Raw genomic sequence first — 24,179 nt, forward strand, 5'->3', positions numbered from 1 at the left:
ATCCAATATAAACCCATTTATTTGTGACGGTGGAGTGTTGTAAAGTGTATTTACATTACGGTTCTCCCCTTTCCACTATGGGTTACTGACCTTTCATCCTGTGGCGAGACGGCCTCCTCAAAGGAACTCTGCTCTGTCCTTGGGAGATCATCCCCCAGTAATGATCCCCTGGCCAATCCAAAGCTACTCATAGAGAAGCATTGGGAGGTAGGGCACATGTGCGGCATTTGCTGCATTGCACCTGCAATAATTCTTACAGAGAAGCATTTAATTCAATATATGTAATGAAGCGCACCCTCCTGGGTGTGGATTTGATGCAGGACCTTTATGAAAGTAAGCAGGAGTTTTTTAACCCCTTAACCCCTTAAGGACCAAACTTCTGGAATAAAAGGGAATCATGACATGCCACACATGTCGTGTGTCCTTAAGGGGTTAAGGACACATGACATGTGTGACATGTCATGATTCCCTTTTATTCCAGAAGTTTGGTCTTTAAGGGGTTAAGGGGGTTGGAGTGTTCTTTTAGGAATCATAAGATATTAATGTATTGTTATGTTTCTAATTATGTTTGTGTAAAAATCACTAAAATCCAAAATTATTTGTATCACACCGTCACATACTACCTGTAATGTAGTTCTAGAAGGTTTTTTACTTAGCCCTAGTACTATATTTTTCACTTGTACTGTAAAAATAAAGACTCAAATAAATTGAAATAGAACAGCCACACATGAAAATGTATCCACTCTTTAAGATCACATTGTCATTTTAGCTTTTGCACTTTTGATAGTAACTTTTGTTGTCATTGTTCAACACAACAGATCCATAGTTTTACAGATACTCACTAAATAGAGAATATTGGTGAACTACACACAAAAACAAGAAAAACAGAAACTAAAATAGCCAAGCTGTTACTATTGTTGAATTTGGGGAGTTTTTCCAAATCAGCTATTTTAATCTAATTTTCTACCGCTATCTCACAACTGATCACACTTGGAGACCCTTGTTTTTACATGAAATAGCATAGTCGATCTGGTTAGGATTCACTCTTAATTAATTTAATCTAAAAACCAAAGTTACCTGTAGTACTTTGCATGGCATAACTGTTGTTGACACTGACAGCTTCATGCTAAAGAATGGAGTCACATGCTTTGGATAAAATCAGGGTTGGTACTGCTAAGAGGTGAATTAGAAGTTTACTTGGTTTGTTGGTACAATAATGGAGCTCTATATATCTATGGCCCAGTGGGGGACCCAAAACATCTCCCGTCTGAGTCAGGGCTAATTGCTCTTGTAAGGGAGTGTGTGTTATCCACCCCAGCAGTTACAGATTACTGTCAGCTTTTAATCTAGCACTTTCTATATAATCAACTATTGTCATAGCTGGATTTGCCAGGGGGTGATCATGGGACCACACACACATTTTTTTTTAATACTTTTTTAATTTTTTTAATACTTTTTCATCAATACACAGCAATTTTTATATTTTATTTATGGAGGGAGAAATGTTCTTCTTGGCTGTTTTATGCCAGATTGCAGAGCAAGCAGCAGAGAACTTTTGGGGGGTGTTGTGGCAGAAGTACGTAAAAGGTCTGTGCCTGCCTGTGTCACCTGAGATGGGTAAATCTCACCCTGGTTACAGGTCTAGGTTACCTGCCCATCCAAGCGATTCATATAGGTGAAATGACTGTATGGAGCAGAAAAACTAAACCAGGGTCCACCTGTCCAATACTCCCTTCAAGAAATAAGGGGCAAGTGGTAATACATTACAATTTTTTACTATTAAATAAATACAGGGAACACCCCTTCATCCCCCCTACTCATAACACTATAAGCAGTTTCCACATACAACCAACTGCAAAAGGTCTCAGAAAACACACAACCTACTCACACACCACTCAAAAAAATACACAACACCCACTTTTTTGTACACATGTAACTCTTATGATGCACACATCCCCAACACTCAAATCTTCAATCATACACATGCACATACACAGCTAAAGCTCCCATCAAATACATATAGCCACCACACACCCAAACACACAAATCATGTTACATGCATACAGGAATACTCTTACAATTGCACACAAGCAGTGGAAAATACTAGTAGATGGTGATTAAAATCGAAATTGGTGAACAGAAGGGGGGCTGGTGCAGTTTGGACAAAAAAGACCGTAAAGTGGAAAGAGAGACTGGCAAAGATATAAATGGAAAGGGACTAAGAGACGGAGAGCTGATGAGGATGGCAGATGTATAAAAAAAAGGATGGAGAATGGAGGAAAGTTAATTGTAAAACAAAGACAGAAAAACACTAAAAAGAAGACTTGGATAAAGAAGAAAGATAAAGATTGGCAGAAGGGGAAACTAGCATTGGGGGAAGAGATGAGATGTGGAATATACTCCGAGCTGCAAGCTAAGAGTTTGCTTGGGGCAACTAAAAATTCTTCTACCATGCCTGGATAAAATGGCGTGTATCTGGCATGGTATTTATCCTTATCCTCCATTTATTCTTACTGTAAGACTTATTGTAAAACGCTAAAAGTAAAAAAAAAAAAGAAAGCTTCACATACCGGAAATCGCTCCCATTGAATACACCGTAAATCACAAAGATACATAATTTATTTAATGTAAAATATAGAGATATACCCACCTCCCATCTATGCAAGCATTTTTCAACACATAACTCCTGACCGTCCTCCGCTCCACCTCCGAACCACCTGCTATCTTCTTTGATCTTTTGACCTACACATCCCCAAGCAGGGAAAAACACCTCAGTGACCTTGGCATGCTGGCTTCATTGCCAGAGTTCCCGGCGTCACCACAGAGTGACGCTCACATCACTCCGTTCCTATACTCCCAAGCCAGTCCTTGAAGTGCTGGCGAGGGAGTTTCCATAGCACCCACAGCGCATGCTTAGGAGAGCAAAAGGTCCTCCTGTGGGAGGTCTTTTCTGCTCTTCCTTGTCAGTCAATGCCTCAGCAACCTGAGGCATTGACTATGTTCTGAGAGAAAAGCTTATTTTAAAATAGGTGTTTCTCCTAATCTATACATTTTCTTACAAAACTGCTAGCACAATGTAGAGAGATAATTTTATACTCAATCTAAAGGTTGTTTTGAGTGTGACAGGTCCCCTTTAAGAACTATTGTTTTAGAATAATGGGCCACATGTGCAAATAACATTTATGGGACAAAGTGCTATCACAGTGGAAACTAATGGAATGTTCGGCCTGATGAGTGTACTTTAGAACTTTGTGCCAGAACTCCACTGTATACATATGGCTGAAATATGTGCAATAAATGGAAACAACCATTTCGCATTACGCATATCTTTAGACATGATAGTTGTCTATCTTTAGACATGATACTAATAAAGTTCTGATAGAAGATTGTGAGTTATTACAATGATGTGCTTAGATTAGCTAAAGTTTGGAATCTCATTTATATTAATATACTTTAACTAGTGCCTTATGTCAAAGTCGGCTGTAATAACTGAAAGGGTTATATGTAATCAATAGCAGCCAGCTCATTGCTGCTATAGTCACATAGTCATACCAGTTAAAAAAAATACCATCAAGTTCAATCATACACAGATTTATTTTTCTACAATGGAAAACAAGGCAAAAACTCAGTTTGAATCCATATTTAAAGGAAAACTATAGTGCTTGGAAAATCAAATCGTTTTCCTGTCACTATAGCTCCCTATAGTGCCCCCATCCCTCGTGGCTCCCCCATGGATTATAAGGGGTTAAAAAACACTTCTGTCACTTACCTGATTCTCCCGATGTCAGCCGGCGGGGGGACCTCGTGCGCATGCGCAGCGGGATCCACACATTCTTTTTGGACTTACCCTATAGGAAAGCAATATATAATACTTTCCTATGGTGATTTAAGTGACACTGGATGTTCTCATGCAAAGTGTAAGGATGTGTGGCGTCAGTTAGGCGGCCAAAAGTCACCTAACCACCCGGAAGTGCCTCAAGTGGCAGTCTGGTAGACAGCCACTAGAGGTGGAGTTAACCCTGGCAGGTAATTATTGCAGTTTATCAAAACTGCAATAATTACCAATGCAGGGTTAAGGGATCTGGGACAATTAACTGAAGTGGTCTGGGTTCCCATAGTGTCGCCTTAATGGTGTCAGAAAAAGGTAAAACATATTATTTTCTCTACAGTAGTCATATTTTCTTGGATAAACAAAATGTCAATATATAATCTATTATATTATGAATATCCTTGTGACAAACGCTGCTTTCCACAGACATTTGCCACCAGCTCCTGGAGGAGTGTGGAAGCTGGCCTCCGGCCCACCGACTATGGGCCAGGTCAGCGACTGTAAAGACCCATATTTTATTCCCCCTGGTTCCCCTGGTTCGGCACTTTCCATTCGTGCACATAGAACCAAACGCTAGCTCCCTGGCAGCCATTCGCATGGACCAAAACCACTTAGCTGTGAATGCCCTGGAACTATTTTCGGCATAGGACCATGCGTGTGGTCAGTCAAATTATGACTTCCAGGAAATTCCTGAATCTCTGAACCTATCTGGGTGATTTCTGGATATGTTGGGCGGGGCTGTCAGGGGATGTAACTTTTGTGGGGATTTTGTATGTTTAAAGGTATTTTGGGGGATTTTGTAAAATTTTATGTTTTCTGTGTCTGGAGATAAGTGAGTTTAATACACTGCTTGACTCAATTATCTCCCAGGCACAAGTGATGGACTTTGTTTTATGTGGGAGTGTCCTGGACCTGAGAGCCAATGTAGTTGTGTGAATGTTTTTACTGTAGTCTACTCTCAGGCCCAGAGGGAGGGCCCCTTGCATGGGGATTGACATAAAAGGTCAGTTGTGGCTATTAATAAACCAGTCCCTGCTTACCCTCAACACAAAGTCTCGTCTCGTGATTGAGGGAACCGCTATAAATGTTTTGATTACCGCTTGGGATTACTACTTGGGAAAAACTTCAGCATTGCTCAGACTAGGGGAAATGACATCTCTGGTGGTGGAAAACTCTCTTCTCTCGGGGTGGCCACCACAATCCTGCTTTATAAAAAAAAAATACACCATAAATACATGCAAACGTTTCTAAAGACTGAGGCTTTGATTTAATATTTTTGGATAAGCTTTTAAAAAAAAAAAAAAAACTCTCATATATAAATACATTATACATACAAATAAAACATCCTCTCTTCTGTACCACATTTTCATTGTCCATTAACCATTATCACAAATTTCCTAACATTTTACATATTGATTATTTGATTTAATTAATGTTCACAGCCAATATCTTTACTTCTCTCTTGCAGAATGTTTTGGCAAAAGCTCTGTACGACAATGTGGCTGAGTCGCCAGATGAGTTGTCTTTTCGGAAGGGGGATATCATGACTGTCCTGGAGAGGAACACTCAAGGTCTAGATGGTTGGTGGCTATGCTCTCTGCATGGAAGGCAAGGTATTGTGCCAGGGAACAGGCTTAAAATTCTTGTGGGAATGTATGACAAGAAGCAGGGTGGTGGTGACCAAGGGCAACAGAAATCTCAGCAGCCTCAACAGCAGCAGTCGCCTCAGACACCACTGCCTTTTCCTCACCAGAGTGTCTACAACGTGATGTCTTCATCAAACCAATATACACCTATGCAGTCTGCTTACCAGAGTCAAAGTGGAGATAATGTTTATTTGATCCCTGCACCACCTAAAGGGCCACGGACACTTTATCAGACTCCTCAGGGGTCACAGCACCCAGGTCAAGTTACTCCATCCAAACAATCTACCTTGTACCAAACCCCACCTTCTCAGCATCAGTTTGCAAGCCAAGCCCAGGATATTTATCAGGTTCCTCCTTCTATGAACCAGCCACCAGAGCTATACCAAGTCCCAGTGGCAACTTCCAACGCTTCTCAACCTCAGGATGTTTATCAAGTTCCACCATCCATTGGAACAGGACAAGACATCTATCAAGTCCCACCTTCCATGAACCAGCCACAGGACATTTACCAAGTACCCCCATCCATGGATATGCGAAACACTGAAGCAAGAAAAGTTCCCGGAAAGGTAAAACTATCAATCTTATTACTGATAAAGCAGTCTTATAAATATACATCAAGTATTTTGTTTAGGATTTAAACATTTGCATATACCAATCAGTTCTAAAACCAGGGCTTTGAGAAATTCTAACAAAGTGCTAGTTGGTTGACTTAAATGATCATTATAGGGTCAGGAACACAAACATGTATACCTGACCTTATAGTGTTAAACCCACCATCTAGCCCCCCTGGGCCCCTCATGCCTCCATAAATATAGTAAAAAATCTTATTGTAACTCTGCATGCTGTTAGACTCAGAAAACAAGCAGTCTGCTGACATCATCAGAAGTGTTAGCCTGATCCAATCACAGTGCTTCCCCATAGGATTGGCTGAGACTGACAAGGAGGCAGATCAGGGGCAGGGCCAGCATGATTCAAACACAGCCCTGGCCAATCAGCATTTTCTCATAGAGATGAATTTAATCAATGCATCTCTATGAGGAAAGTTCAGTGTCTGCATGCAGAGGGAGGAGATACTGAATGTTTGGATGCATTTTAGGCAGCCATGACCCAGGAAGGATCTCTAACAGCTATCTAAGAAGTGGCCAGTGAAGTTATCACTAGGCTGTAATGTAAACACTGCATTTTCTCAGAAAAGACAGTGTTTACAGCAAATAGCCTGAAGGGAATGTTTCTACTTAACAGAACAAATTCAATAAGCTGTAGTTGTTCTTGTGACTATAGTGTCTCTTTAAATTAGTGGACAGGAAAACAATTTTAGGATTAAGAAATGCAAACAGGTTTTTCACTAAACAACAAGATGATTATGTTACCTACCAAGTTGTAAAACAGACCAAAAATAGCCAAACTGTGAAAAGAAAAATATTTTTTTTCAACTTTGACAAATTTTGGTCTAGATTTAAAAATTTGGCTGCCATCTTACTAGATTTTTCTGTTACGTAAATAAACTCCTGAGAGTCAGGCCTCTTAACACAAAAGTGTGTTCTGAACTTTGAGATCTAATATTGAATAGCTAATATTCCTGTTAAAGTGAATTTGTCACATAATTGCCACCAAACACACTGAATATATCAAGTACTCAATGTAAATTTACCAAAATACTCACCTCCACCATTTTCTTGTCTTTTTGAGTGTTACTTGTAACACCTACCTCCAGTCCACCCCTTGCTCTTCCTGCTCATGTCTTTGATTTACCCTACTTGGGAACTCGTCCTTAAGCAGGGCAAACCTCATATTTGATGTTGACATGGTGGCTTTGTTGCAAGCATGCCAGTGTCTAAATGAAGTGACATAAGTTACTCTGTCCCTATACTCTGTAGCAAGTGCTAGTAGCATTGGCTACGGCAAGGGTAGACAACCTTCGACACTCCAGATGTTGTGGACTACATCCCCCATAATGCTCTTACACCCATAATGCTGGCAAAGCATCATGGAAGGTGTAGTGCAAAACATCTGCAGTGCCGAAGTTTGCCTATGCCTGGGCTAGGGAGTTACTATGCTTGAAGAGCAGAAGGACCACATGTGGGACGTCTTTTCTGCTCTCCCTTGTTAGTCAATTCTTTGGCATAAAGTCTATGCCAAAAGTTTGGCTGACAGATGGGAGGAAGACCTATTTAAACATTTTTTATCTCCCAATGTATATATTTGGTAGCATATCTTCAAGCACAATGTTGAGATAAAATATGATCTTTCAAAAGAGCATAAGTCAAAATACTCTTTAAAATGTTATTAACCAGTTTTCCCTGTGAGGACTATTTTATTTTAACATAATAATATAATATATAAACATTTGCACAAAAGATTTAATGATTTTTTAAAAATCTGATTATTTTTGTAGTTCTGTCACCGCTCAATTGCAGCTAGCTGCAGATTTAAAACAAATTGAACATTCCATATAAATGTTTCATTTGACTAATGGAGCTGTACAGCTTTTATTGAGGCATACAATGTGACAGGATATATGTTATTGTTAGATCTTTGTTATGAAATGAGTCCATACTGCACTGATTATTATTATGATCATTTATATAGAGCCATCATATTGCTCTTCACTTTTCAATTTTACAAGGAGGTATAAAATTGCTAATAAATAATACATCATTTAATATGGATAGGAGCAAGAAGTGGAGAGAATCCTGCACATAATGACCTTACAATCTAGATCAGGGATAGGCAACATTCGGCACTCCAGATGTTGTGGACCACATCCCCCATAATGCTTTTCCACCCATTATACTGACAAAGCATCATGGGAGGTGTAGTCCAAAACATCTGGAGTACCGAAGGTTGTCTATGCCTGATCTAGATCATGGATAGGCAACCTTTGACATTCCAGATGTTGTAGACTACAACTCCCCCGATGCTTTGCCAGAATTATGACATTGTAGTCCACAACATCTGGAGCGCCGAAGGTTGCCTACCCCTGAACTAGGTGATAACTTGCAGTCTAATGGGACATATTCATAGCGTAGGATCCTGGGATGTGTCGTTTATCAACAAATGAAGACTTGCAGGTTGTGCACCACAACTATCATAAATTTAATCTGATATGTCTCTTTCATGTCTAATTTTCAGACAAGTGACCGTTCTCCTTTAAGATTTTGGTTTACACAACCGAACAACAGCTGGAAGGCAGCAATTGCTTAAAACCATATTGGTCCTAGCAATTGATGCCATTTTAAACAAATGAACAACCACATTATTAAATTCTTTCAAAGGAAAAACAAATGAGCATTGAAATCCAGCTGGTCAGATCACAAGGTGGCAATTTACTGTATAATTACAGAGCGAGAAGCACACACAAATAAGCTGTTTTGAAATGGTTCATGGAAACTGGCGTTAGCCGTGATTTGGTGTGTCTTCTTTGGGTTTTCTGTTATGTCCAGATTACATAATAATTAGTGTTGAATTCTGCCAAGAGAATGTACAAAATGGAAACAGTTTTTGGTGGAGACAGAGGGATTAGGAGTGCCCTCACACCTCAATGTCTATGTCTGCTGTCCTTCAGCTTATGCCATTACTTAATTTTCCCCCAATTTGCTAGTGTGATGGCAGACTGAATGTAACTTTTCAAATTGCTTTATGTAACATGCAAAGCATGTACTTACCTCCTAACATTTAACACATGGACAGAGGAATACTTCAATTTTAGTTGTGTGAGTGGGGTTGTGGCCAGCGTTGGCGCTGTTCTGAGAAATTTTAGGCGACTTGCTAATAACAATGTATGCAACTAAAATGTAATTTAGGACAAGAACAATGTATCTCATTTACGCAGATTGATTTCTGAACATATTTATTGTAGTTTAAAGACATTACTGAGTTTATTATTGCTGTGGAGCTCTGTAATACTTTCAGACACATGGAGCTCTTAGAAAAGAGGGACATTGGGATAAAAAAAGAGGGACAAGCCTGGAACATCATACTTCCTGACACCTCCTAAGTAGTGATGTCCCGAACAGTTCGCCAGGAACCGTTCGCCGGCGATGTTCGGTCCGCCCCTATTCGTCATGGAGGTGGGAGGGAGGGTCTGCTGCTGATTGGCTGGAATGTGTATGCTGACTGTGAGGTACAGGGTCAAAGTTTACTCAATGATGATGAATAGGGGGCGGACCGATCATCGCGCGTGTTCGCGGCCGCTATGTTCGCTGGCGAACGGTTCCCGGCGAACTGTTCGGGACATCACTACTCCTAAGCTTAAGCTAATAAGCACAATGTAGACAATGTACACATGTTCACTCCATGACAGAGACCTGCGCGTCTTACACAATTCTTATCTTTGTTACTTCTTTCTGATGTAAAACTCTCAATAAAAACAGATTTTCAACAAAAAAAAAGAGAGACGGAGGGACTTAGCTTAAAAAAAATTGACTTCTCCACTTCAACACTTGAGAGGTACAACATGTACTAAAATGTACAGTTTCTGAGGTGTGGCTGGCCGTGAGACACAACGGCTGCCTAAAACCTTTTTCTGTCATCCAATTTAGCTGTAATTAGTGATTCACACTACTTTAATTTTCATGAGGCAACCTAAATGAGCAGAAACTTACCCTCAGGCTGTCAGGCCGTATCTAAAGAACCATCTCCATCAATGGAAGAGTTATAACGGACTTCTGCCAATATACAGCACAGTTCATTCTACTGTGAGTGATGTGTGATAAAAAAGCAGAAGACGTTTTTTGTTGTTTGCCATTCTTTTTGCCACTGCTAAAGACTTTTTTTGCATGCAATAAATATTTATCAAATGCTATTTAACATGCTATGCTAGAAACCTATGGGACTAATGATAAAATCTGCTGTCTAGTTAGTGCTTATAAGGATTCGTACATGGAAGAAAGATAACTACCCACTGAATATTTTTCTGGTAGATGGATTTGCTGCAAAGCAGACTTAAAGGAACACTATAGGGGTTAGGAATAAAAATATGTATTCCTAACGCTATAGAGCCCTAGTCATCCTTTAGGCGACTATGGCCCTGTTCTGCGGCGAATAAATGATTAACCATTTATTTGCTTACCTTAATCCAGCGCCGGGCTCCCTTGGCACTGGTGACCTCTCCTCCTCCAGCGATGTTAGCTAGCTTGCAAGTGGAGCCGAATGCGCATGCGCAGCCAGAGGCGCGTGCGCATTCAAACCCGCCCATAGAAAAGCATTACGCCTCTTGTTGTGGTAGTTTTCCTTCTTTTAAAAACAGTCTCCTCCTTTACTGTGTTGATTCCCTTTATGTATTTAAATGTTTCTATCATATCGCCCCTGTCTCGTCTTTCTTCCAAGCTATACATGTTAAGATCCTTTAACATTTTACCCTGCAATCCATTAACCACTTCCATCCATTGTTCTAAGACGGCATCCACATTAATATGCCAGAATGGATCCAGCTCTGATTTTTAAGTCAGAATTGTCATATTTTAGGACTGTTTTGGTCATCGTGGGTTATACAGAATTTAGCTCTAGAGACATAATATAGGCCCTGCAATGAACCAGCCATGTAAATAAAAAATTAACTAACATTAAAGTAAATCCTGTATTTATAAACAATGTATATCGAAAATAAGAAATGCATCTGGTATGCATTATTTTTGTTTGTCTTGAATACTATTACACAAAAGGAAGAAAGGAAAACCTGCATTTTTGGAAGAAATAAGATAAGGATGGTTTGTGAGTTTTAGCAGACAGCATGCAGCTGGCAGGCTGCTAATTAGAAATTAACTTTAATTATTGCTCATTTAACATGCATTTCATGCAGATGGGCCACTGAAGGTCTGGAAGCAATTATATCTGTGTGTGTAGCAGTCCTGCAAAAGGTGACTTTATCTTTGTGCAGGTCAGACCCAAGTAAAAATGTTTTAAAAATATGCAAAAATTATCAGTTTTCTCAGATCCCGGTGAGGGGGCTTCGCTAAGTCAAACTGAGTAAATGATACAATTTTTGTGAATGCAGAACTATGTAAGAACATTAACTTATTTATGTTTGTAAAATGTACAGATTTCATGTGAGCCCTTAAAAAGAATGTCACTGCAGTTGAGGTGTGGAATGGCTGTCTACCTTCCGTGTTCAATGGCTGACTATATCGCACTGGACAATAGACTTAGGCTGTTAGGATGCTGATAGACATAGATTAAGGTATGGAATAAATTGTATGACCTCGGGGTGAGTGATGTCCATGAAATCCATTTATTTTCCATTCTAAAAGCGTCCATCTCCCTGAGATTGCACTGGTATTGATGTTTTGTCAAACATGTTCACAATAGATTCTGTTAGAAGTAACAGATGTAGCTCTGGGCATGAAGTGTACAGATTACCAGAAATTTGCATTGAAATACACATAGACTGAACTGTGTTAATGTCTCTGTCATTGCCTTCATGATATCCATCCAACCCCTGTTTAATGTCCATATGTTTCTTCCGAGTTTGTGTCTCCAGTTTTTCCCAGCTTAGTGAGTCCTTCCACTCTCTTTCTTCTTTCAACACTCTCCACTCTCAATCCAGCTAGTATGTGTCTCTTTTAATTTTCTTGTTACTCCAATATTGTTTCCCACTTGTCTTGTTATGGTCTACCATCTCTTTATAACTCTCTATACCTTCTAAAGCAGATAGATAACATCTGGAACTCCAGAAGTTGTGGACTAAATCTCCCCTGATGCTTTTTCAGCAAGCTGGCAGTAAGAGCACTGTGGGAGATGTAGTCCACAACATCTGAAGTGCCAATGGTTGCCCACCACACTTCTACAGCTTTTCTCCTTTCTCCAGCTTCAGGGGGCTCGTTTATCAGAGTGTTCTGTTCTAAAACGTGGTCTATAGTAGTAAAAGTTGGACAATCAATATGGAAACCAGCAGAACCAACATGCACATTCCGTTGGTGACTCCTCCTCTTCTACATTTTACACCACTTTTTAGAGCAGACAATATGTCTGCGTTAAATTCCTCTTCATGTTCCACCTCTTGTGTCCAGTGATGTATTCAGATATTTGGAAGCCCTAAGTCTTTGTGCTCCATTATATTTTATATATACACACATTTACAAGCATTCACCTAACATATCTCATACATACATATACACCCACAGTCACATACATAAATAGAAAAACACTCATTAGACTAGACACACACACGCATAAGGAAGAAGTTTTCCTTTTATATCCTTGTGGGATCTAAGGTTGAGGAGAAGATGTTGAAGCTGTAATGTCCCTGGTGCTTAGTTGCAGAGAGAAAGGAGAGCTTTTCAACAGCTGAGACTCTTTCCTGTGCCTTCTTGGTAGGCTGTAGAATAACAGAGGGAGCTGGTTTATAACTTTGCATCCTGGCACTCTCTGAAGTAGACCCATGTGCTGAATTAAATGCTGATGAGTGGTGGAGATAGGTAAGGGAGAACATTGGGCAATGGATGACAGCAAATGCTGACTATAATCTTGGTAGCAGTTTTAATGTTATATAATTTAAAATCAATATTCTACTAGCCTCTCCATTGAGCCGCCCTAGTCCAGGCCGAGTCAACCTAAATATGTCTATATGTATTCATCTTTTGCCACTGTCTCTCTTCTCATTCAGCATCTCCTCTGTGTTTATCCCTTCCCAATTTTGCTATTCCCTTTTCTTTCTCGTGCTTTGCTCTTCAAGTGACTTTTGCTCTTGTCTGTCTTCTATCTCACTCCCTTTCTTTTTATCCTCAATCTAACTCTTCTCTTACATCAGTGTCACATGTTTTTAATTAGTTTCTTCCACTTCGTCGTTTCTCTTTTCCTCCTTCTCTAGATATTTTTCTTGTGGTACTCCTAGTAACTGTTACTGTGTATCTTTAATGTCTTAAATAGTATTTAAATAGGACACGAAAAAAAAAGATATTTAGTCTTCGAACATGTGGGGGCTGCCATCAGAACTCCTGTAGCTGCCTGTAAGATGCCTGTACTGTTGTTTGTACGTAATGCAGTTCAATGTAGGGAGACATTTATTTCATATCTCCCTTATGTAACACATAGTATGACAGAGCACCAGTTCTATTCCTAGTGACAGAGTACTGGATGCCCCTTTCTGGATGGTGCCATTACCATTGTCAGTACAAAGAGAATGTGCATGTGGTTTTGAGGACACTACAAATATTTTGGATACGTGGCTGTATTGATAACGTTCATACCAGTCCAGTGCAGAGCTTATACACTATGTAGATGACATGTCTTTGCTTGTCTCTCAGACGTCAACATTGGGAGGAATGTTATTACTAATATTTATGTACACAGCAGCATTTTCTGTAGCTTCTAATACTGAATCGGTATTATTAATGACATTTGGATTACTAAAACGTGTATTTTTCAACACGTCCTGCCTGCTTCTTCAATGTTTCTAAGTTCTTTTCACTACAACAAATTTTCCAACCCCCTCTCATCTCTTCTCTGTCTCTCTGATACCCCCTTAATTTCCATCTTCCATCTGATGCATTAGCTACTGTGTTTCTTGCATCTATCGGCACAGTTTGTGCATCCTCGTCTAACAAATACTAGGAATACCTGATTGGTTCGCAACTCCTGAGGGGAGTTCAGTGTCAGAAACAGTGTTATATCCATGTCTACACTTTCCTCTTTATAGATTAGGTTCAATCTAAGACAGAGAGAAATGACTGTCCAAGGTTAAAGGAAACAGACGGTGACATAGAACTGAGCTGGATGCAATTACATTAACTCTCTACAAAACACATCCCTCATCCAGTGAAAACCTAATTTTTTATCGCATGTTCACTCAGATAGTCTTTGATATAGCCTCTGGCTTCAATCACGTCATATCGTCGGATAGTTTTGCCAAAAAGTAGCCATATTGATCACAAGGACTAATCAACTAATTGCATTAGTCCTTTACTTTACAACTGACTGCAATGGAAAATTAATGGAGAAATATGATTGCCTGTAACAACTCAGCGAATCACAATGGCCTTCTAGTGATAAAGATCTGTATTTAAAAAAAAAAGAAAAAGTTTACATTCTTTTTTTTGTCGGCTGGGGTACACAATATCAATAACATCACAGCGACATATCACTTTGCTTAAGAGTAAAACACGTCATGCAATCGGCACCATTTTTTAAGAAAACAATAAGTAACCAACAAGAACCCGAGTCATAAGTCAGTGACGAGCTGCTATTACCTAGGTTTGTGTAAGGCTCGGGAAAGATAATTTACAAGAGGTATATAAACGCAAGTTGATTCCTCAGATGAAGAATAAAATTCTAGAGGGTAATATATAAAACCAACTTAAAGGGCCATAATGGCTATCAGAGAGCGCTATAGCATAATAAAACAGGAGAGCTCTAGCCTTAACAACATTGGAAAAGATCAGTATTTTTATTGTTTTTTTTTTAATTATTATTATTATTTTAAAGCTACGTTGGTCTAAGAAGAGGTTTACAGTTTAAAGGTTGCCTCTTTCACTGAGCAAATGACACAGATATATGACCATCAGTTCACTAATTTTAATGACCCTTCATGTCAACATCGTTAATTATGATTTATTTTTATGTGGCACGTTGCCAGATCAGTTTGTCACCCCCTGGTATACTCTCTGCTCATGGACGATGTAGCATAATTTGTTCCTGAGAAGCTGAGCATGTCTTTAGCTCTATATTTTAAGAGGGTTTCGGCATAATTACTGCCAAGGGTCATAGCACTCTGTTCGTAGGGAAGGGATAAAACACGTTGCCCTTTTTGGAAAATTTGGCATAAATGTATATTTGGAAGTTCAGTTTATTACCTTTGAGGTGTAATCCAAAAATCTTCCTCTGAATATACAAATATGGCGGTAGACTGTTTACAGCATGGCAATACAATTCTCTGAGCAATTCTGATTATTTTTAGCAGACCATAATTACTGCAAAATATATACACTATTTACAGAAAAATTGGATTCAATTTGCCTATCTTAGTTGCCCAAGCCTAACAAATTGCCCATATCTGCCCCCTCCATGTTATTTTCTGATTTGCAGACCAGTGGGACATTTTAAAAACTTACGGACGTGGGCCCCTTGCTCACGGTGCCTAGAGGGACATTGGCTATATCTCACTGATGATACCTTACAAGCAGAGGCGGCTCTAGACTTTATGAGGCCTTAGGCGAAACGTAAACATGAGGCCCCACTAACAAAAAAGTGTCACATATACACATTGATGCACTGTCTACCTGTGTATGTGCCTGAGAGTGTGTCTGACAGAGAGTATCATTGTGTGTGTGAATGTATGTCTCTGTGAGCATGTTTGCGTTTTTGTCTGAGACCCTGTGTATGGGGTAGCTGCTTGAAGTGTGTGTGTGGGTATGAAGTTGTGTGTATGGGGGGGGTGATGGTGAGAGGCGGGTGATGGTGAAAGGGGGGTAATGTGAGAGGCGGGTGATGGTGAAAGGGGGGTGATGGTGAGAGGGAGCGGGGGGATGATGGTGAGAGGGAGCGGGGGGTGTGATGGTGAGAGGGAGCGGGGGGTGTGATGGTGAGAGGGAGCGGGGGGTGTGATGGTGAGAGGGAGCGGGGGGTTGATGGTGAGAGGGAGCGGGGGGTTGATGGTGAGAGGGAGCGGGGGGTTGATGGTGAGAGGGAGCGGGGGGTTGATGGTGAGAGGGAGCGGGGGGTGATGGTAATGTGACAGGGAGCGGGGGGTGATGGTAATGTGAGAGTAAGGGGGGGTAATGTAAAAGTGAGGGGGTAATGTGAGAGTGAAGGGGGGTAATGTGAGAGTGAGGGGGGTAATGTGAGAGTGAGGGGGGTAATGTGAGAGTGAGAGGGGGGTAATGTGAGAGTGAGAGGGGGGTAATGTGAGAGTGAGGGTAATGTGAGAGTGAGGGGGCATAATGTGTGAGTGAGGGGGCATAATGTGTGAGTGAGGGGGCATAATGTGTGAGTGAGGGGGCATAATGTGAGAGTGAGGGGGCATAATGTGAGAGTGAGGGGGCATAATGTGAGAGTGGGTGGGTAATGTGAGAGTGGGTGGGTAATGTGAGAGTGGGGGGGCTAATGTGAGAGTGGGGGGGGTAATGTGAGAGTGGGGGGGCTAATGAGAGAGTGAGGGGGGTAATGTGAGAGTGAGGGGGGTAATGTGAGAGTGAGGGGGTAATGTGAGAGTGAGGGGGGTAATGTGAGAGTGAGGGGGGTAATGTGAGAGTGAGGGGGTAATGTGAGAGTGAGAGGGGGTAATGTGAGAGTGAGAGGGGGTAATGTGAGAGTGAGAGGGGGTAATGTGAGAGTGAGAGGGGGTAATGTGAGAAGGAGGGGGTGATGGTGAGTGGGGTGAGGCTGAGGGTGGTGACGGAGGGTTATGCTGAGGGTGGTGGGGGTGAGGCTGAGGGTGGTGAGGGGGGTGATGCTGAGGGTGGTGGGGGGAGTGATGCTGAGGGTGGTGGTGATGATGAGGGTGGTGGGGGATGGTGGTGATGATGAGGGTGGTGGGGGATGGTGGTGATGATGAGGGTGGTGGGGGGTGGTGAGGCTGAGGGTGGTGGGGGATGAAGCCGAGGGTGGTAGGGGGTGAGGCTGAGGGTGGTGGGGGGTAAAGCTGAGGGTGGTGGGGGGTAAAGCTGAGGGTGGTGGGGGGGTGATGGTGGTAGGGGGTGAGGCTGAGGGTGGTGATGGTTGTGGGGGGTGAGGCTGAGGGTGGTGGGGGGTGATGGTGAGGGTGGGGAGGGGTGATGCTGAGGGTGCTGGGGGGTGATGGTGAGAGTGGTGGGGGGTGATGGTGAGGGTGGGGAGGGGTGATGGTGGGGGGTGAGGCTGAGGGTGGTGGGGGGTGATGGTGGTGGGGGGTGAGGGTGGTGTGTGATGGTGGTGGGGGTGAGGCTGAGGGTGGTGGGGGGTGAGGCTGAGGGTGGTGGGGGGTGATGGTGAGAGTGGTGGGGGGTGATGCTGAGGGTGGGGGGGGTGAGGCTGAGGGTGGTGGGGGTGAGGCTGAGGGTGTGGGGGTGAGGCTGAGGGTGGTGGGGGGTGATGGTGGTGGGGGGTGAGGCTGAGGGTGGGGGTGAGGCTGAGGGTGGTGGGGGTGATGGTGGTGGGGGGTGAGGCTGAGGGTGGGGGTGAGGCTGAGGGTGGTGGGGGGTGATGGTGGGGGGGGGTGAGGCTGAGGGTGGGGGTGAGGCTGAGGGTGGTGGGGGTGATGGTGGTGGGGGGTGAGGCTGAGGGTGGTGGGGGGTGATGGTGAGGGTGGGGGGGGGTGATGGTGGTGGGTGAGGCTGAGGATGGTGGGGGTGAGGCTGAGGGTGAGGGTGGTGGGGGGTGATGGTGAGAGTGGTGGGGGGTGATGGTGAGAGTGGTGGGGGGTGATGGTGAGGGTGGGGAGGGGTGATGGTGGGGTGTGAGGCTGAGGATGGTGGGGGTGAGGCTGAGGGTGAGGGTGGTGGGGGTGAGGCTGAGGGTGGTGGGGGGTGATGGTGAGAGTGGTGGGGGGTGATGGTGGGGGGGTGAGGCTGAGGGTGGGTGAAGCTGAGGATGGTGGGGGTGAGGCTGAGGGTGGTGGGGGGTGAGGCTGAGGGTGGTGATGGTGGTGGGGGGTGATGGTGGTGGGGGGTGAGGCTGAGGGTGGTGGGGGGTGATGCTGTGGGTGAGGCTGAGTGTGGTGGGGGTGGTGGGGAGGGAGAGCCTACCTTTCCCTGGTGGTCTAGTGGGTTCCCTGGTGGTCCGGTGGCCACTGCTTCCGGTCTGCAGCTCCGCATAGCTGCAGACCATGTAATCTCGCGAGATTTCAGAGCGTTGCCGCGGTAACCCGCGGCAACGCTCTGATTGGCCAATTCTCGCGAGTCACATGGTCTGCAGCTCTGCACACTGCGGAGCTGCAGACCAGTGTCTGCGATGGTGGCCGGGCAGCCAGGAGGGGCCTCGCACCCAGCGGCATACCGGGCAAGCCGCCGGGCCCCCTCCTGGTGTCAGGTCCTCGGTCAGTGACACAGGTGGTTTAGGCGGCCGCGAGGCCCCAGCCAGCGCGAGGCCTTAGGCGGCCGCCTAAACCGCCTAATTAGAGAGCCGCCTCTGCTTACAAGGTTGAAATGGTCATCTCGGGTTGCCGTATCTCTCGTGCAGAGGGAACTTGCTGGCATTTTCTATCTGGACTGCCCATATGGGTGGGACCAGTCTGATATACTTCAGATATGTTCTCTCTGTAATGGCACAAGTTGAGCTAAAACCAGCTTGAGATCTGAGCAGGGGCCCACCGAAGGGCAGGCTAATTGAGCTGTTCTCCGTTCCTCATCTCTTTTGCTACTGTTTTTCTCTCCTTACGTTTAAAGGGCAATCTAGACGTGGACTCCTTGCTCATGGTGCCTTGAGGGATATTGGCTATACCTCACTTATGATACCTTACAAGGTTGAAACAATCGTCTGGGGTTGCCTTATCTCTTATGCAGAGGGAACTTGCTGGCATTTTGGATCTGGACTGCCAGTAAGGCTTCAGATATGTTCTCTCTGAAATGGCACAAGATGAGCTAAAACCAGCTTGAGATCTGAGCAGGGACCCACCGAAGGGCAGGCCAATTGAGTTGTTGTCCGTTTTCACCTCTCTTGTTACTTGTTTTTCTCTCTTTAAATGTTAGTTAATTAAAAAAAATGCTGGAAACTAAACCCCTAAATGGTAAATTGGAAAGAATATAATATGAATATATGACTTGCTACATTTATCCAAAACAGATGAGCAGGAATATATTCTCCAACTGTATTTTATTCCCATTTTTGAAAAAAAAATTTTACAAAAATTAGGCCACATTTAAGTTTTATTTATTGTATTTAAATTATTTTTTTATTTTAAAAAGGGTAAGCATTACATCTGTCATTAATAACACATTTCCTCATTTTGTGTTAATTAAATTACATAATGCTTACGTTACACAATAAAGCCTGAAGGCATATTAAAGGGACACTATAGTCACAAAAATACTATAAACACAAAAACACTATACACCAAAACTGCTTCATTAAGCTAAAGTTGTTTTGGTGACTATAGTGTCCCTTTAAGATCTAGAACGTTTTATCCTACTTTGTTACCAGCGCGTATGGAGAACATATTTATCTTATATAAGAATTATTGTGCTTCACAATTTTTATATAAACAAACCATTGCTATGTGTGTGCTGTAGTCCTTGAGGGGAGTGACACATTTCTATGTATCTGTGGCAGCCTACTTATGCAAGATATATCTCTGCCTGAAGGTAGAAGATTAAACCAAATAATGAGAAAAGATTTGTCAACGGGATTTATAGAGATTTATGTTTTCCTAGGAGGATTCATGTTAGGTTTCATATCTTGTTGAAAATAGGATAGTCGACTTCAATACTCAGTAAAACATATATACTATTAGAATCTGGATAAATGGAATTCCTAACAAACATACACAAGCTGTAACTTTTTTTTTTGTGTGCATAAAATTAGTCTTATCAACACCTTGAAAGAAAGCATCCAAAGTTCTGAATCGGAACCATGTGTCTCACGGAAAGCCCGGGAAGATGGATGCCCCGATTAAGTTGGTTAATCTCATATGAGCAGGCATTAGGTTGCTAGAGTATGACTTGCCAAAATGGGGGTACCTTGATGCTGTGGCAGGCTGTCTCAATGTATGATCATGTACTGTAAATGTAATCATTATTTTTACCCAGTTTAAAAACAAAAAAAAACAAAAAAACATTTTAAAAGTACTCTATTGGCTTTAAATGGATCCTATAGTGCCAAGATAACAAAGCCGTTTTCCCCCGCGGCTACTTACCTAAATCCAGCGCCGATGTCCTGACGTCCTGATGTCCTGCCGCGCGCGCTTTAGACCTCCCCTCATAGGAAAGCATTATTCAATGCTTTCTTAAGGGAAAAATCTGATGCTGGAGGTCCGTGAGGACGTCCAGCGTCAGATAACAGACCAAAAGTCAGTTTGGCTTCCAGTAGACAGCCACTGGGGGCAGACTTGGAGTTGCAATGTAAACATTGCAGCTTCTCTAAAACTGCAATGTTTTACCTTGCAGCACTAAGTGCAAAAAGGTCACAGCACCCAGACCACTTCAATTAGCTGGAGTAGTCTGGGTGCGTACAGCGTCCCTTTAAGTTCAAGTTAAGTGGATGTGCTGAATTACACATTGCCTGTCTGTCTGTCTCTCCATCCATCCATCTCATGTAGACTGCCTTGTTTGTAGTCACTTATTGCAGAAAAAAACTTATATTATATTTACTATATCCCTTACAATTAATCCATTAAAAAAAAAGTATTTCTCTCAATTGAGTTGCAGCCAGAGGTTGTCATCCTTTTGACCACAATTGCTGATTGGTTGGGGGTACGCTAATGCTTATGCACCCAAATTGATCAGCAGTCTATGAAAAACAACAAATGCACTTAAAGTGACATGTATTTACTGTGCTTGAGCTGCATTTTTTATTTTAACCTTTGCTTCTAATAAAAATAAAAAAAATCTAGAAAATACAATGTCATCATCAATGTTAAAATAAATGTCTCATCACCATTCTGCCACCACACCTTGTCCAGGACAAAAAGTACCATTTAAACCGGAGCTGTCCCACCTAGCCTGTCCTTGTGCAAGTATCAAATAAAATCTCAGATTTTAAAACATGGCAAAGCGTTTTAGAATTTGTGGTTTAATCAGCTTTTTTTGTGCATTGGAATTCTATATATTTTTTTCTCTATTAGTTTTATAAATATTATTTAGAGCAGCCTGGGGAAAAGAAATGCTAAGGATTCAGTGGGAGTACACAATAATGTCAGAGTTTATTTAATTAGCTCTAAACAATTCCCCTAATCTTTGAGCTTGGTACTTCTGGAATTTCTAACTAGATTATATCCATGCAAAACACGTCAATGCTTTTTTTTTTTCTTTGCTGTAAGGATAGTTCCATACATGGATGAACTTTTTCAATAGTTCACTATTCTCTTACTAGTCATAAATAAGGTGCAGAAATAACTAAAAACAATCTGATCCTTTTTATTTTGGGATGCGCAAAAGATGTAGGCGCAATTACTAAATAAGCTCTTCACACCCGTATCCAAGAGACTGTAATAATGGGAGACATCTTACTATTCTTAAGATAGTCTTCTTTGCAAAACCATCTGAAATATTATATTATTGTAGAGTTTATACTCCATTCAATGTAAAATATAAATGTGTTAAAGGGACAATGTAGGCACCATAACCACTGCAACTGGTCAGCATTAACATTAAATGGTTTACTCACCGTTCACAAGTGATACTTAGTCCATGGTAGTCTGCAACCTGGCCTCCAATGATGAGATGGCAGTGGCAGATTTATGCTCCTCGTCACACCATACCAGGCTACTACTGGACTTTGATTAACAGAAAGTGTGTTTGTTAAGTGCTCTCATCTAGTAACTGACCCAATCCCTGTTATAAATTAAAACTTAGTGTAACATTACCCTGCTATACAATAATTGGAGGCTGGGCAGTAGTAAACCTTCAGCAGTAATGCAGAACACGGCGACTATAGGCACCATAACCACTTCAATCAGTTGATTTGTCTATGGTGTCTACTGTGCTCCTATAACTTTTTGAACATTGTAATTGTAATAGATCTAAAACCAATTTCCAAGATATTGTTCTACTACAGGGGGGCCCTAAAGGTAGTTTCCCAGATGTTGTAGAACTAGAACTCCCATGATGCTTTGCCTGCCTTTAGAAGGCTTTTAGAATGACAAAGCATCATGGAAGTTGTAGTTTTAAAACATCTGGGGAACTACGTTTTGAGCACCCGTGTTCTACCGTAATCACTCAGCCACACTGACTTGTGACGTCAACAGAAACAACCACTAGTGATGACATCAGCTATGGATAGTTTGAGGTAAAAATCTAGAGAACGCAAGTGAGAAGGTTTTCAATAAATGTGTCTCATAATTAATAATAATGAAGATTTCTAATTTGCATAATACACTGCTAATTGTCATTGATGCACTTAACATCAAGATTACACGGTTTTAAACTTGATTGAAAAACGCATGGCGTTGTTTAAGAGAAAACAGTTTTCGTAGGATCTCAGTGACTCACCCTTGAGAGTTGGGAAAGTAAAAATGACATTCTTGTGGATATTAATCAGTATTGCACCCTTATCTCTGAAAACATTGATGTTGTTACATTTAAACAATGGATTATCCTTGAGCCAAATGGCTGTAGCAACAGCTTCCTTCCTGTAATTAGAAGATTTACCATGATCTCTTGTAAATATAGTTCTGCAATGAATTTTGATCTTAACAGGATGGATGTTTTCTCCAATGGTGGATTTGATTAATGCAGTTTATATATATATGATTAATGCCCTTTTATATATATATATATTAAAAGGCGGGAGCCTGAAGTGGCTAGTTGCAGCTACTTAATATGCTTACCTTCTCAGACCCCAAACTGTATCAGGATCAGCTGCACGTGTCCCAGCCATCTCTCCCATAATTAATATATTTTACCACCCAGACCTACCCATACATTGGTTTCAGCACACCTTATCCGAATTACTTAATACTTACAACATACAGTTTTGGTGTATAGAACATGCCCCTGCAGCCTCACTGCTCAATCCTCTGCAATTTAGGAGTTAAATCCCTTGTTTATGAACCCTAGTCACACCTCCCTCCATGTGACTTGCACAGCCTTCCATAAACACTTGCTGTAAAGAGAGCCCTATTTAGGCTTTCTTTATTGCAAGCAGGGCCGGCCTTAGGGGTGTGCGAGCTGTGCGGCCGCACAGGGCGCCATGGAGCAGGGGGCGCCGTGGATTTAAAAAAAAAAATTTTTTTTTTTTTTTTTTTTTTTTTTAAATTTGCAGCGGGGGCGGAGCTTACCGTGCGGCGGGGGCGGAGCTAAAAGCGCCGGAAAACTGCTGCAGGGGAAGCAGGAAGGAGTCCCTGCTTCCCCACCAAACAGTCACCAGGAGCTGCACTGCCTCCACAATGAACTCCACAGGTAACTGTGGGATTGTCAGGTGAGTGTGACTCTCTGCCTGTGTTTATTACTGTCTGTGTGTGTATGACTGTCTGCCTGTGTGTGTATGACTGTCTGCCTCTGTGTGTATGACTGTCTGCCTCTGTGTGTGTCTGTGTGTATTACTGTCTGTGTCTGTGTGTATGACTGACTGTCTGCCTGTGTGTGTCTGTGTGTGTGTGAGACTGTCTGCCTGTGTGTGTCTGTGTGTATTACTGTCTGCCTCTGTGTGTGTGTCTGTGTGTATGACTGTCTGCCTCTGTGTGTATGACTGTCTGCCTCTGTGTGTATGACTGTCTGCCTCTGTGTGTGTGATTGTGTGTATGACTGCCTCTGTGTGTATGGCTGTCTGCCTCTGTGTGTCTGTGTGTATGGCTGTCTGCCTCTGTGTGTCTGTGTGTATGGCTGTCTGCCTGTGTGTTTCTGTGTGTATGACTGTCTGCGTGTTTGTCTGTGTGTATGACTGTCTGCGTGTGTGTGTGTGTCTGTGTGTGTGTCTGTGTGTATTACTGTCTGCCTCTGTGTGTGTCTGTGTGTATTACTGTCTGTGTCTGTGTGTATGACTGACTGTCTGCCTGTGTGTGTCTGTGTGTGTGTGTGAGACTGTCTGCCTTTGTGTGTCTGTGTGTGTGTGTGTATGACTGTCTGCCTGTGTGTGTGTGTGTGGATGTCTTCCTGTGTGTGTGTATGGCCGTCTGACTCTGTGTGTGTGTGTGTGTGTGT

General features: G+C 42.3%; 1 protein-coding gene across 1 annotated transcript in view; it reads left to right on the top strand.

Annotated features, from left to right (window-relative positions):
- BCAR1 (BCAR1 scaffold protein, Cas family member) overlaps nt 1-24,179 on the top strand; it is a 116,834-nt gene that overhangs the window by 43,827 nt on the left and 48,828 nt on the right. Inside the window, exon 2 of the mRNA XM_063438101.1 lies at nt 5,298-6,041. Coding sequence (XP_063294171.1) covers nt 5,298-6,041 — 744 coding nt within the window. The remainder of the gene's footprint in view (nt 1-5,297; nt 6,042-24,179) is intronic.

This window comes from Pelobates fuscus, chromosome 12, assembly GCF_036172605.1.
Source record: "Pelobates fuscus isolate aPelFus1 chromosome 12, aPelFus1.pri, whole genome shotgun sequence".
Classification (NCBI taxonomy): domain Eukaryota; kingdom Metazoa; phylum Chordata; class Amphibia; order Anura; family Pelobatidae; genus Pelobates; species Pelobates fuscus.